Source organism: Scleropages formosus, chromosome 3 (assembly GCF_900964775.1).
Source record: "Scleropages formosus chromosome 3, fSclFor1.1, whole genome shotgun sequence".
Lineage (NCBI taxonomy): Eukaryota > Metazoa > Chordata > Actinopteri > Osteoglossiformes > Osteoglossidae > Scleropages > Scleropages formosus.
In genome coordinates, this window is record NC_041808.1 from 4,378,589 (window position 1) to 4,392,803 (window position 14,215).

The 14,215-nt window shown below is 46.1% G+C and overlaps 1 protein-coding gene and 1 pseudogene across 1 annotated transcript in view; both read right to left on the minus strand.

Annotated features, from left to right (window-relative positions):
* Positions 1-134: 134 nt before the first annotated feature.
* Positions 135-3,360, minus strand: LOC108934876 (mitochondrial import inner membrane translocase subunit Tim23-like; annotated as a pseudogene).
* A 7,948-nt stretch (positions 3,361-11,308) lies between these two features.
* The window catches only part of LOC108934889 (protein quaking-like), a 32,053-nt gene continuing 29,146 nt past the window's right edge, over positions 11,309-14,215 (minus strand). The window contains exon 8 of the mRNA XM_018753077.2: positions 11,309-12,249. Within this exon, the coding sequence (XP_018608593.1) occupies positions 12,233-12,249 (17 nt within the window). The 3' untranslated portion in view covers positions 11,309-12,232. The remainder of the gene's footprint in view (positions 12,250-14,215) is intronic.

Genomic DNA, 14,215 nt, shown 5'->3' on the forward strand with positions numbered 1-14,215 from the left:
CAGTGAGCAGCAAGAACTAGATTTTAAGAAATATCTCCATTCATGCAGTAAAAAAAAAAAAAAAAAAAAAAAAAAAGAAAAAAAGGAAATATTTTTTCCAAAATAATTTTGTGTCAATTCCAATTTAAGGCCATCTCACTCTTTCCACAAAAATAGATTTTTTTCCTAAATACTTAAAATTAACATTTCTGTACAGATCCATTTCAAAACTCATGACACATTTTAACAAGTCCAAAGACAAACTTGCAGCCATGATTGCTTTGCATTTTGAAATAAAATTTATGCTAGATGTGTTTTGTGCGACCAGACTAACAGAACCGGCTGTAGCGGGGATTCTCAGCAAACGCAAATTACACGATCACGCGTGTCTCTTAACACGGACTTGTGGTCCATCGTGTCTTTCTTTGCCGTCTGTCAACAAAACAGATTTTACAGTACATTTTTAACAGCAGAAATAATTACACATAAAAGCATTTTATAAGTGAATGTCTCTGGTGCTTGATGAATTTTATTCTTTGGTGCTTTTAAGGACCCCTCCACAAATAACCCAGAGTATGCATAGTGGGAGGAGCTTCAGGTAGCCATGAAACCAACCAATCAGAACGCAGGCTAACCTGACACCAACCAATCAGGACTCGGGCAGCCTGGGGCTCAACCAATCAGTATACAGGCTGACTTTATGCCAACCAATCAACACACCAGGGAGCTGAACAAGTCACATGATACATAAGGGTCAAACGGGCAGTTTTTCCAACAATAAAAACACTGAAATCCTGCACTGCGGATGTCTGAGCTGATAACTTTTAGACTGCAGCACCGTGCGATAGAAAATCCACAAACTGCTGTTAATTAATAATAATTATACATTCATAATATAAAAAGTTACAGAAAATCTGGATAACATCAAATCCAAACTAACAAGTTCCCAAAACATACAGAAAGCACAGCGGAGATGGAAAAGGGAAGGTTTGAAGTAAAAATACAGCGAAACGTGACGCAAGGTCCTTCACCTTAAAGCGCGCGCGTACACACACACACACACACACACACACACACACACACACACACACACACACACACACTGTCCAGATGAATGGAATGACTGAACCAAATCACACATTTCAGAATCAACTCGTCTGCACACTGGAAGGTATGTGTCAGGGGTTGAGTCCTTGGTTCTGTGGCTTCCAGCTGTTCTCCCTCCACATTTGGGATCAGTAGTGGTGTGGCGACTGGCCCTTCAGGTGCTCCCAGTTACTGTAGAGGGAGCAGATACCCGACAGCGCCAAGCCAAAGAGGCCCCCCCGACCGCGGACCGAATGCCACCTGTCTCCACACAAAGGACGGGGGAAAGGGTTACACCACTTTAATTCAACACAGGTCAAAGTCCTCAGTTCCCCTTATTAGTCTTGGTCCAGTCCTCGGTCCCATCCAAATCCTGGATCCGTTCCACAGTCCATCCCCAGGTCCATCCCAAGCTGAGCCCTTCAGCCCCACCCTCCTAAGCCCACCTCTGGACTTGAACAGCGCCCCCGCCAGGGTTCCGGCCGCCACCGTGTTGATGTCATCCTCGGCTCCCCCGGCCTTCTCCACGGCCACGCCACACACACTGCACAGGAGCGCTGAAAACGATACACGGGGCCAAGCAAGGTGAGCGACACTCTCGGGTTATGGGGGGAGCTGAGGTTCGAGAGCGCCAGGGCCCTACTCACCCACGCAGCCCAGCGTATTTGCCCATGATCCACCTTGCTTCATTACCATGTTTAGGATCCTGGAAGCCAAAGAGCACAAAAAGCAGAATTCACAGTCAACACACACTCCTACACGCACCTCACCTTTTTTGTCTGAGGGCTCTCCCAACTCAAACCCACACTTTAGTAAAATAAAGAGCGAACAGCACGTTAAATTTTGTTCCAGATGTGGAGCATTGCTGCAGTATTTGTCAAATTAGCCTCTCAAACTGAGACGCTCGCGTCCCAGAGGTTTTTATTGCAGGCGCCACTCGGTTTTATTAATTACTAATTTAATTCATTACACTTGTGTTTTTCGGCAGGTAAATTAATTAGTCAGCTCAGTTGGTGTTTTGCACGGATGCGATGAACGGACCCACAGGACTTGTCCGCCAGCGCAGCGGTTAAGGAGTGGGAAATACAGCAAGTATGACAGCGCCACCTACTGGAGACAATGAGAACAACCCTATACTCTGCTTCAGCTGAACCGAACCATCTACAATGACATTTATTCATTTATCTCACACTTTTGTCCAAAGGGAATTACATTGTTAAGGTATTTCAAATTATTTACCCATTTATACAGCTGGGTAATTTTACTAGAGCAATTTAGAGTAAATACCTTGCTCAGGGCTACTAAAGCTAGAGATGGGAATCGAACCTGCGACCTTTAGGTCCAAAGGCAGCAGTTCTAACCAGTGCACGACCAGCTATCCCAGCTGTTTCAATCTGGGAATATTTCTCCATCACTCTGAGTGGAGGAGCGGAGGGACGGTCCAGGGGCTTTGACCCCACCCCGCATGTCGAGCGGTACTCACTGCACATTCCGCGGTCTGGACCAGGGGAGGTCCCTGGTTGCCCGGAGACCTGTTCGAAGGCCGCCGAGCGTTCCGAACGCAGCGCCTGGGAACAGAGACGGTTCAAGGGTCAGAGGAGCGGTCCAGGGGGAGGGGGCATCCTGAGCCACCTGTGAGACAGAAGCCCCCGATGGTGAAGAAGGCCAATTCGAACCGGCCCCCTGGACTTCGCCGCACCCTCGGGCAGCACCCACTCGCTGTCCTGGACAAACAAACAAACAAACAGGTGTCATCACGAGCTCTCAGGCTGAAACACAACAGCCCTTCTTTCTCAACTCATGTCACACAATAATTGGATTACAAGAGAGGTTCGCAGCACAGTTCTGAATGAGCGTTTTGTCGCCACACACACACACAGTGAGTGACCTGTCCGCAGTCCCCTTCACACCCGTGGCGCGCGCTCGCTCACCTGCTGCTCCACGTGCCGCGGGTCCACGTTCAGGTAGGGCGAGAGCGCGCTCATCCGCGACACTGCGGGGGGGAGTTACGGCTCGGCTCAAGTGGACATTATTGGAATTAATTCTTATAAACACATAGAAACAATAATAATATATATAATAATTATAATAATGATGAAATCTCACGCCGGGGCAGCTCCGCGTCCAGGACCGGCGACGGCGTCACGCCTCCGAGTCCGTTTCCCTCCATGGTATCGCAAGTCCAATATACGGTCGAAAAGCTAAAAGATTCCTCAATAACACTACTTTACTACACTGTTACCACTGCGCCGCGCTTCGGCGTCATTCAGAGCCGGTTTTACAGCGGTCTTTACGACCTGCTTTACGGCAAATTTTACGACATGCTTTACGGTAGTCAGCGGGCGGGAGAGCAGGCGTTCGGAAGTGGTAGAGATTCGTCTCTATGAGCGCAAAAAACGTGTGAAAACAGAAGTGTGAATTGGATGTCTAGCGCATGTTCTACCCGAAAAGAGTCCACTTGTGTATTTTAGAGTGTTACACCGTGATAGAAAATGAGAAAGCAAACACACTCGCAGCGCTTGGTCCGTTTTACGTCTTTTTATTGTTCAGGGAGGTTAATGAATTCGGGTGGCGATTCCGGACACGGCCAGCAGGTGGCAGCAGAAGAGCGATTATGACGTCAGGACGTCCGCTCTACACTATAATATTCCCTTATTTCATTAGAGCATTTCTGCTGCACTTTTATTTCAAGTCTGGGTTATTGCACAAATTTCATGGTGTGTTTTTTCAGTCTCAGAAGAGGCTTGTTAAAGTTCCCAGTTTTTTGGAGATTTTTACACACTTGGCTCATTTACACGCTTTAATTGACGCAATTAGAAAACGTAGTTTTATTTCCGAAGCTCTTTGGTCACCTTTCTCCAGGGGACCTCGAGACAGCGCGTCGCGTAGAAGGATGAGCTGAGCCGAGGAATGCAAATGAATCCGCTGCCTCGGTGCGTACGGTTCCCTCGAAGGGCTCTGACCTTTCTCACCTTTCGGCCCGAAGTCGGCCTCCTGGATCACCGCGCCACCTGCTGCCCCAGCTGCCTCGCGTGTGTTTGGGGCTGGATGGGGGGGTGAAGGAATGCGCCCCGAATGAGCGGGCCCTCATTGAAATTCCGCCGGAGTCGCTCCTCGTGCGGGAGGGGGTGCGAACCGGGGCCTTGAAGTGGAGCGATAAAAGTTCAGACTTCCTGGCACGAACGCCAAATTAGCCAGACTTTCTGTGGGAGCAGAAACAGCCCACTGTTCCTGCACAAAGAAGGGGGCCTTCATTCGCTCGGGGGGGGGGAGGAGCTGGGGGGGGGTTGAGATGGGCCACTGTCCGCCAGCGAGCACATCTTGCGGGGGGGGGGGGGGATGATGGTGATGTCATTCATCAGCACTTTTCTCATTTCATCAAGTCCGTCATTATTAAAGATTTTTGACCATCCGAAACGCTGCTGCAAATAATAATGATAATAATTATTATTATTATTATAAAAATAATAATCAGGGGAGAAAAACACATGGCTCATAGTTCACCGAGGGAACGTTTCCTTGGAGACGGGAAGCACAGTGATGGAAGGCCTCTGTTCTCTTTTAAGCAGCGAGAATGTGTGTGTGTGTGTGTGTGTGTGTGTGTGTGTGTGTGAGGGAGAGAGGGAGGGAGAGACTATGTCTTTATGTGTGCTGGGAGCAGAGTGAGGCCGTGCTGCTCTGGGACTGTGGAATTTTGGACAGCTTATAAAACAAACGTGTAATTCTTCACAGGCGACTTTTTCTCTTGCGAAAGGTCTGCGGGTCACAAGGAGAGGGCTGCGGGTCGCGATCTGACCTCAGCGTCGACGCCGCTGCTCCGTGCTTCTCTGCACCACCAGGACTTCATCGGCCTTCCCCTCCGACGCTTCGCCACTGATAAATACAGCAGAAAAAGTTGGGCCGCAGCTATACTCCGCTTTATCGCTTCCTTTTGGACTTTATTTCATACAGGCACACTCTGCAGGAAGAGCATTAGAATAATAATAATAATAATAATAATAATAATAGTGCATTTATTTTGCTTGGATTCTGACACTTTCTGCAGTTTCTACGCTGTCATGAGCTGCATTTAACTATATTTAACTGGGTGCTATTTGATCCGGACAAAGACAGACATATATACCTACAGTATATATATACACACATTGCTGCTTGGAAGTATGTGAATCCTGTAAGGATTGTCATTTTTTTTGTATAAAATATTAAACTAATGAGATTGAAATGTTAAATCTTTAAGTAATCTTATGAGAAGAATAAATTACTATGATTTACACAGCTGACGGGGTGTGGTGGCGCAGCCGTCTGGTGGGTCTGGGGTACGAGTCCTGCTTGGGGTGCCTTACAGTGAACTGGCATCCCGTCCTGGGTGTGTCCCCTCCCCTCCAGCCTTGCGTCCTGTGTTGCCAGGTTAGGCTCTGGCTCGCCGCGACCCCGCTTGGGACAAGCAGCTGTGGACATTGTGTTGCCACAGCGGTTACGGTTGGCGTCTCAGCAGCCGGACAGCGCGGTTGGACATGTTTTGATCACCAGTCAGTCCATGGGCAGTTTGTGTGAGTTTCCTCCAGCTGTTCTGGTTTCCTCCCACAGCGTTTCAGGACCAGTTGCTGACTCTAAACTGCGTGTAAGAGTGTCTGTCGACTGTCGGGTTGCTTTCTGCCGAGTATCTGACACTGTAAGTCACCGGATAAAGGTGTCGGCTCGACGCTACATAATAATCGTTGCGTGTTAAACGTCAATTTGCATCCCAGCGGGGAATCCCACTCCACTTTATACAGGGAATTCTCTTTAGATGACACCACAAGCTTGGGGGTGGGGCTTGGACGTCTTCCTAGAAATTCTACAACCGTGTCCGGAAGCCTTTTTTTTGCTGGGTCTCAGGAGGATGCATCACAGGACGTTTAACATGTCGCAAATGTCACTTTTTTCCCTTCCGTGCGCTTGAGACGAGTCCTTCTCCAGTCCTTTGGAGCCAGTTTGGACACTGGGCGTCTTTGTCCCCGAGCGCCGTCCCCCTCGCGGGGGGAAGCAGAAATCCAGGTCCAACAGGCCAACAGGAAGGAATCCCGTCCCTCCGAAAGCTTCTTACCTCCTTTATAAACGGATGTTTCCATTCTTCAGTTTTCTGGCTCATCTGTTCCTGGCGTATGTGTGTGGGCGTGTCTGAGAGGCCGTAGCTCCTCCAAGCACCCGCTGTGGAAACGTTGCGCCTGACAGTCTCCGCCCGGGTTCAGGCGCCTCTCCCTCGAGGGCCCACTCCTCTCGTCGCCACGAGCGCAGCACCCGTGGGTTCGAGGAGCGTGTCGGTGAGGTGGCCCGACTACGGCGACCTCCGTGGTTTATGGCGCCTGCTTGATCACAGCCGTGACGAGTCAGATCGGCGAACGCGGTGTTTGCGGGGGTCCGCACGCGGTGTGTGGTAGACGCCCAGAGTGTATATGCGCGTGTGTGAGCAACAAGCACCCTGCTGATTGGCAGATCACCTGTCAGTCCGCCACCCACCCATCCATCAGCCTAAGTAGTGGCACCCTGCCAACTGGCGGATCACCACGGCGACTTCCCGCTTGTTAGAGAGCGATGAGTTACCTGCCTTCACTGCGGTAACTTAGATGCAGGTTGAGCTACAAAGTGACCCAGTTTACTGCATGTCAGTGGAGAGAAGGGGGTAAAGTTTGAGCTTTAACCGTCAAAGTGAGATTTGCCAAATATAGACGTGGTCCTCGACTTATGACATCCCCCGTTTATTTTATTTTTGCATCCCGACGAACCGCGTTTCCAACTGTTTGGGTGCCCACCAACGGCTCCGCTTCCCTGGCGCTTTTGCTCGAGATTCCCACTCGTGACTTATTTGAAAAGTTTTCGCTAGAAGCGGAAAAAAAAAGTTTTTTGGAGGTGCTGGGGGGAGAAAGGCAGAAGAGAAAACCGAAAATAAGTTCTAAAAAGTGGAAAAAGTGAAAATAACTGCAACACGAAAATGTACAGCACACTATTATAATTATTATTCTATATTAGTACTTTTATATGAACAAAGTATGAAATGAGTGAAGAAGAAAACAAAGCACCATTACACAATGTAGCATTCATGCTATGTTAATTGTTTGTACGTCTGTATGGGTCGTATAAGGGGATTTTCGTCTTACGACGGAGGGGTCGTTGAAACGGAATCCGGTCGCATTTACATTTATTCATTTAGCAGACGCTTTTGTCCAAAGCGACGTACATCTCAGCAAAAGTACAATTTATGCATTACATCGAGAGAAGGAGACATAGCTGCAGACATGAAAGTCTCAAGCAAACCTTGTTTGTTCCCTACCACTTGCCCCACTGAGGTTCATCGTTCAAGTCGCAAGCCAAAGACCAGCTGCGCATAAAAACTGAGGTGTGTCGGGACAGTAGTTTACACTCGGAAGGACTGGAGTTGGTTTCCTCAGATAATTCTTGGAAAACACCGGAAGGGCCGGACGATATGCGCTCCAGCGAGTCGGAGGAAGTCGCAAAATCCTGTGCGGAGGGGTCCCGCCCCCGCCCTGCTTGCGGTTCGTGTGCCGCAGCAAGCTGCTTACCGGGCCACAAGCTCATTAGCCCGGGCTCTGCGCAATGACAGCGTGAGCACTGAGGGAGTGCCAGGATGTAGCCCTGGGCCCTCTGAGTGCCCCCCTCCCAACCTCCCCACCACTGCCACCCACATGCAAATGAGAGAGGAGAAAAGATGATGAATATTTCATGTTGATTGATTCCCGCTCTGGGGAGAAATCAGCTTCCTAATGTGTCCGTCGCCCTGAGGAACAGAGCAGCGATGAGGAGAGGGCGGCCAGTCAGTAGTCCTTGGAGGGACGATGACGATGATGATGAGGGCAGATGCCTGGCGCAGTGGGACATGCCTGACAGCAGCGCGCGGCTCGCCGCATGGTGCTCGGGTCGCTTCCTGCTCCAGGCTTCTCACAGCTCTCGGCCCCCGAGACTTGGATCGCGACCTTGACACAACTTGGCCTGTCGCGGCACCGATCTCAAGGTGGAGCATAGCATGCTGGGAGTAACACGGGGTGCGGATAAAGAGACAATTTCGTAGACACACGCGTGCTTGTGTTGGGGATCTGTAATCATTTATTCCACTTTTGCTCGTTTATGCGAGACAGAATGAAGACCAATTCCCACGACACTGCAGCGATATCATCTCGTCCCCTTCGGCCTCTAGCTGCAAGCACCGTCTGACTGGATCCCATCGACTGGGTTTTACGTGACCGAGGCGTCACATGTGTTTGAACCTGCGGATGGACCGCGTAACGCAGTCGTATCGTCATCACTGCACAGGATGCGCTAAATGTGTTTATGCAAAAATTTAAAAGAAAAAACCGCTCTCCATTTACAGTATCTGTGCCGAGTTTACGATGTCTGTGTCTGTGTGTGTGTGTGTGTGTGTGTTTGTGTGTGGGGAGTGTGTCAAATGTTCTCTGCTCGAGTTCTGGCTCCACACCCGTGTGGAATTTCACCGCGTTCCAGTTTTCATTGCGACGTGTTTTATTACTGAAGGATAGCAGTTAAACATTTATCCGTGATTAGTATGCATGACTTTAGCTCGGAGGCACATTAAATAGCCACAGAGAAAGAGCACCAAAAGTTAGTTTTATTTATTCTTTCACTAGGATATCAATATTCCGCTATTGCTTTCCAGTACAAAGGGTTATGATTTTGTTCAGCATTCTAAAAAGTTAAGCTTCTCACTCTTTTTTTAATTACACACAATTCATGTTTTAAAACAACCAAAGCAGACATTTGAAACTGACATTCGAGTGGTTAATGAATCAGACCTTTGTCCACTGTTAGTACATTTGCATTGGAACATTTATTAAAATAATACTACAGGTTAATTGTGAAACCCTACAGCGAAAGTGGCTGCAACACAGCAAGCAACACAGAATCTACGCTGAAATAAAGACCTTTCAGAAGGTACTTAACGCACTCATCCAGTCATTAAGGGACTTTTGATCCAGGGTGCAAATACCACTGGTTCTCTAAACAGCATCCCGAAAAAAAACAAACAAAAAAAAAAAAAAAATATAGTGAACACACACACTCTGCGATGGCACTGTAAATACGTGTTATCTCGTGCAGCTGTTTCCGTAACGCGGTGCTACGGCCAACACTGCTGACGCACAGGGGAGGCCGAGAGCTCACAGGTAACGTGTTCCACCTGGAACCCGGGGCCAGGCTGCTCTCGCGGCTGCTTCCGACTCGGAAGAGCGGTCCGAATCCCCTGGAGCGAATCATTAGTCACAATAAGGCAAACAGGTCCTGATTACGGAAGGAAAACAGGCACCACCGGGGTAGAACCTGTACATTTCAGCTGCAGTGGCTTCTCACCGTTCCATGGTCATAACGGTATTGATTTAGCAATAAAGTCATTGGGTGTCATTTATTACACACGTATAAAACAGGATAGAAAAATACAAGACTTTCAGCCACAGCTGTGAATATGTCCACGTATTTTTCCATTCTCAGAGGCAATAAGTTGGATACTTTACAAAGCTTGGAGCAGAGGGGGGGAAAGAAAAATAAAAGTACATTCTGTCAACAGCTTAAAAAAAGTACTTAAGACACAGACACACACACACACACACACACACACACACACACAACACGACACACATAAAAAAAACACACCTGTCAAACAGGCATCCATCAAACCGAGAGAAATATAATACTGGAAATCCAATTCATGGTGAGACTTAAAAAGTCAAGCGTATTGGATATGACAGTGTTACCCGCTAATGAATGTGTTCAACGTGAGAACGACAGGTAACTCAGCCTCTGTCATCTCTCAGGATTTCAAACTTAAAAAACAGAGTAGCAGTAGTGTTATATGGCACTGCATAATTGTAACCAAAAATATGAAAACAAAAATAAATACAAAACAGGAAGACATATGGCAAGAAGTGGGTGTAACAGTGGAGGCCAATCTGTTGCATAGTAAGTAAAGGGGTGGGGGGAGGGGGTGGGGCTCTGCCCGCGTTGCTGCCTCGACACCTCTGCATTGGCCTAGGGTTCGACAGCAAGGGGCTTCTTTGGAGCCATCCTGTGAAAATTCCTGCGTTGCAGCAGGACTTGAAACTCGTTGCTCATACAAAATTCCATTTGCAGGAGACAAGGAAGCCGCTCCTCCTTTATGTTAAACAGAAACCCTAAAAATTAAAGGCGCAATCTTGTGCAAATACCGGACTGTTCATGAATTCATTAACACTGAATAATATGATCGCCACATATGGGGGGGGGGTCAAGGACAACTGTGGCGAACTTCAACACCCATCAGTTCATCTGTGTTATTTTGAAACTTTGCCAGCTGAGCACAACACAAGTTTCCTTGATGTCAGAATACACCCAGTGTGAATACTAGTGTCACGCTACAAACACATTTCTGTTGGCTCCTCCTGTTACGAACAACTTTTGTTTACTTGCATTTTTTCTACTCATCTTATGTAAAAACTGTCTGTTGTGGAGAAAATTCAACCTGTTTACCCTCTACACCGAGTGATGGCAGTAGACTGTCAACTTGATTCCACAGTGTTTACAGAGATCAATAAAAAGGCAAGGAATGCTACACAGAGGATGACAACAATCAGCACTGAATAAGGGTATGTGAAGTGGACATTTTACATTAGTTTTAATTTCAATATAGCATCAAGCTAAAATGCTGTCTTGCAATTTTTTTTTTATTATAGCTGTATTCAAGATTTTTAGAATACAACCTGTAAATATATCAAAGATATTCTATTCACTTTGCACAAAATTTGGAGTCGAGAACAGGCTTCCAGTCCCTTCTTTGTCCGTAAACTGAAGAGCCAGTGGATTATTTTCACATGCCAACGTAAGACGTCATTCAAACAACTGGGGGAGAAGATTAGCAACAGAAAAGGCAACACAGAGCAGAATGTTTTTCCTCAGTGTGGGCAAGGCAGAGAGAAAGTGGTGTGTACTGTGAGCCACAGGCTCGCTTCTCTGACTCACAGCCACAAACACAGCAGGCCAAAGAGTTCCACCTTTAACACCAGTACTCAATCTGGAGCTGAGGTCACCACACTGCAAAACCATCGGTAAAGTAAGGCACTTTCTTTTTTCTCAATACTGTAAATGCTTAATGAAAAAACAAACAAAAGGCTGGTTTGGTCTTCAAAACATCTCCATTCACAGAAAGAATTTTTGTAATGAAATAAAGGGCTTCTATGTTCCTTATTTAACTTTACATTTCTTCAAAATACAAAAGACTGCATTTCTGAAAAATATACTTTTACACTTCTGCAGCACCCCTGTATAATAAAAGTACATATTTTTCTTAACGTGTGTGTTTTTCTTTGTCGTACACTCAGTAACAGTTTTAACACATGTTGAGCAGGTAGGCAAGCATGGCTTTAACACCCTTAAAAACAAGGATGCCTTCGTTTAAAAATAATGCTGCTGAGTAATGGGAAGAGAGATGCTTGTACCTTTCATCTTGTGCCTTTCCGCTGACTGTCAGTCGTTTGCTCTCCCTCACCCGTTCCTCAGGTTTGGACCCACCTATTTTCTGCCCTCTGAACACTCATGATTGCCTGGTTTTCGCTTGGTTTCCATGGATATGGGGGCTCCCTAGTGTCCGTTTGAGCCAGTAACGTGTTTTTACTGACACGAGCGAGCTACAGAAAGGTAAAAGCATGACAGCCCCAATCACTCGGCACACTCGACACCCTAGCTAGTCACGAAGGGTCATGGCCAGTCTCCTGGAGGGTAGCACGGGGGGTAGAGAGTGACCGCAGAATTGAATTGTTCCTCGGGCATCTTCCCACATTCCGTCATTCTGCTTCTCCTCTGGGGGTTGGAGAACAGTGGGCATGGTTGGCGGTGACATTTGACTTGGCATGCCATGGCAGGAGCAATTGGACCTTATTATTGCTTTACAGTTCAGTGCAGGTTTCAAGGCCCAGATCACCTGACCAGAAAGGGCCACAATGGAGGTGAAGGGGGTGGAGGTTTGGCGGTGTTGAGTTGCTGCGTCGTACGGTTAGGGTGAAAAGCTGCACCTTCAACTGGCCTCGCAACCGCAAAGCGGCAGAAAAGATGTTTGCCAGAGAGCTGGTCAGCGGCAGGCAATGGTCAGGTCGTCATTGGGTGAAGAGTTCAGAGGTCAGAAGGTCATAGGTTAGTTGCCAGTGGCAGCTGGGTGGTTAGAAAACAAACAAACAAAAGAGAGAGAAAAGGAAACAAAAGGAAAAAGATAGAGGAGATTAGTCTCAGCTAGTGATGACTGGATGACAATATGACAAAACTAATCACAGATAAGAACATCAGCAGTTTGACATCATCTACATGACCCTCTAAAATCACAGCAGACAAGCCCACTCTCGTGTGTCAAAAAGGTGGGAAATAAAATCAATTATGAAATTAAACTACTTAACATGAGGCAATGGTTAGTTGCGGTCAATAAACAACATCTAGACAGAAGGGGATTCGTAAGTAATCTTGTTGACGGTGTCTGACCGCTCTGCGGTGCGTCGAAACTGCAGCCCATGATGGATGCCAACACTCACAAGTGTCATTAAAACACGAATTTACAGAAAAAATTTGAGACGATAAATTACAACCATAAAAATTTAAGTGAAAAAACAAGTGTTTATTTTTTTTTTTTTTACTCAATAAAACTTTATTGCCTTTCACGTATTTGTGGTCTATTTACAACAACGTCAAAAAAATATAGGTCTTATGGGACAAGTCAACCGTAAATACTAACTAGAGATGTAGCTTTTACTTTCTGAGGGAAAAAAAGAAAAAAATTTCATCTACAGTTTACAAAACATGGTATAGTAGATAGAACTGCATATGAACACTGAAGGCTCAAGTAATCTGTATGAACATCTACAAAAAATATTAATACTGCAATTTGAATGTCTTACACAAAACAGATATGGAATCTTTCCTGCTTTGCGTAAATAAAATCTGACATTTTACATACAATCCTGTCCCCTAATCTGTATAATTCTTTTAAAAAACATACACACACAAAATACACATATATACGTATACTTAAACCACTGAAAAAAAACTATTTCCTTTGTTTAAAATAAAAAAAATTCTGAACAGTAAGGACAGCTGAAGACAGAAGCCCACAGTGGAAGATGTCAAGTACAACAGGACACACACACACACACACACACACACACACACTTTCTCTCTGTTCAAGGACACATGCTGTTTCTCCCACAATGTGTGTTTTCTGACCCTGCTCTGATTCTGCCCATGCCACGCCTAGGGATTTGAGGTACCTCACCATGTCTTCTACCTGTCAGACAAAGGCTGAGGAGATAGTCATAAAGAGGGTACGTGTGCCATTTACCATGGCGTCCAGTAGATGTACGTACATGTAAATGACTCCATCTCGGTTTGCTCTAAATTAGATGCCTGCTCCACCCGGCTACTTTACCTCTAAACACGTTTTCATGTTTCCAGGCAGACGCCAGCCATCTGTTTGTTAACCTTTCACTTTAATGTTACTGAGATTAGATTCAGTGTGTCATGTTACTGGAATGAAATGTTTAAATTTTAATCCATGTTAACTGTTCTACAATCAGAGATTATGGCATCATCTGCATCAGGTTCCAGACACCTGCAGATCAACTCCAGGTCTTGCCAGCACAGGCATGTATATGTGCTAGTCTTGTTTTTTTTAAAATAAATAAAATAATTAAAAATTCCTGGTGTCATTTTCTTATTTTTGTTCATTACATTCTGTTAAGGTAAAAACACTGTCCATGTTGTACATTTTTTCAACACTAATTATGCTCCGAAGTGTCATAACTTAAAAACATGCACATAAAACTTTGTGTTAGAGAACAGAGATGCTACAAGAGCCATCTGATGCAGCCCATTAGTCAACATGAAATCCATGTTCACTATTTCTTGCAGCCCCACTCTGTACACATTATCACTATAGTCAATTAAATACATATTTAGGCAGAGCCAGAAACAGAGTACAGGAGGCCATTAACAACATGGCTGCAAAACTGGCCATTAACTGCCACATAAATTAGTCTCCTTCTGACATGTTTCTAAAATACTTCCTCCATAACACACACTGACTGGGGACAGAACACACAAACACATATCTACATACAAAGTGTAACACAGA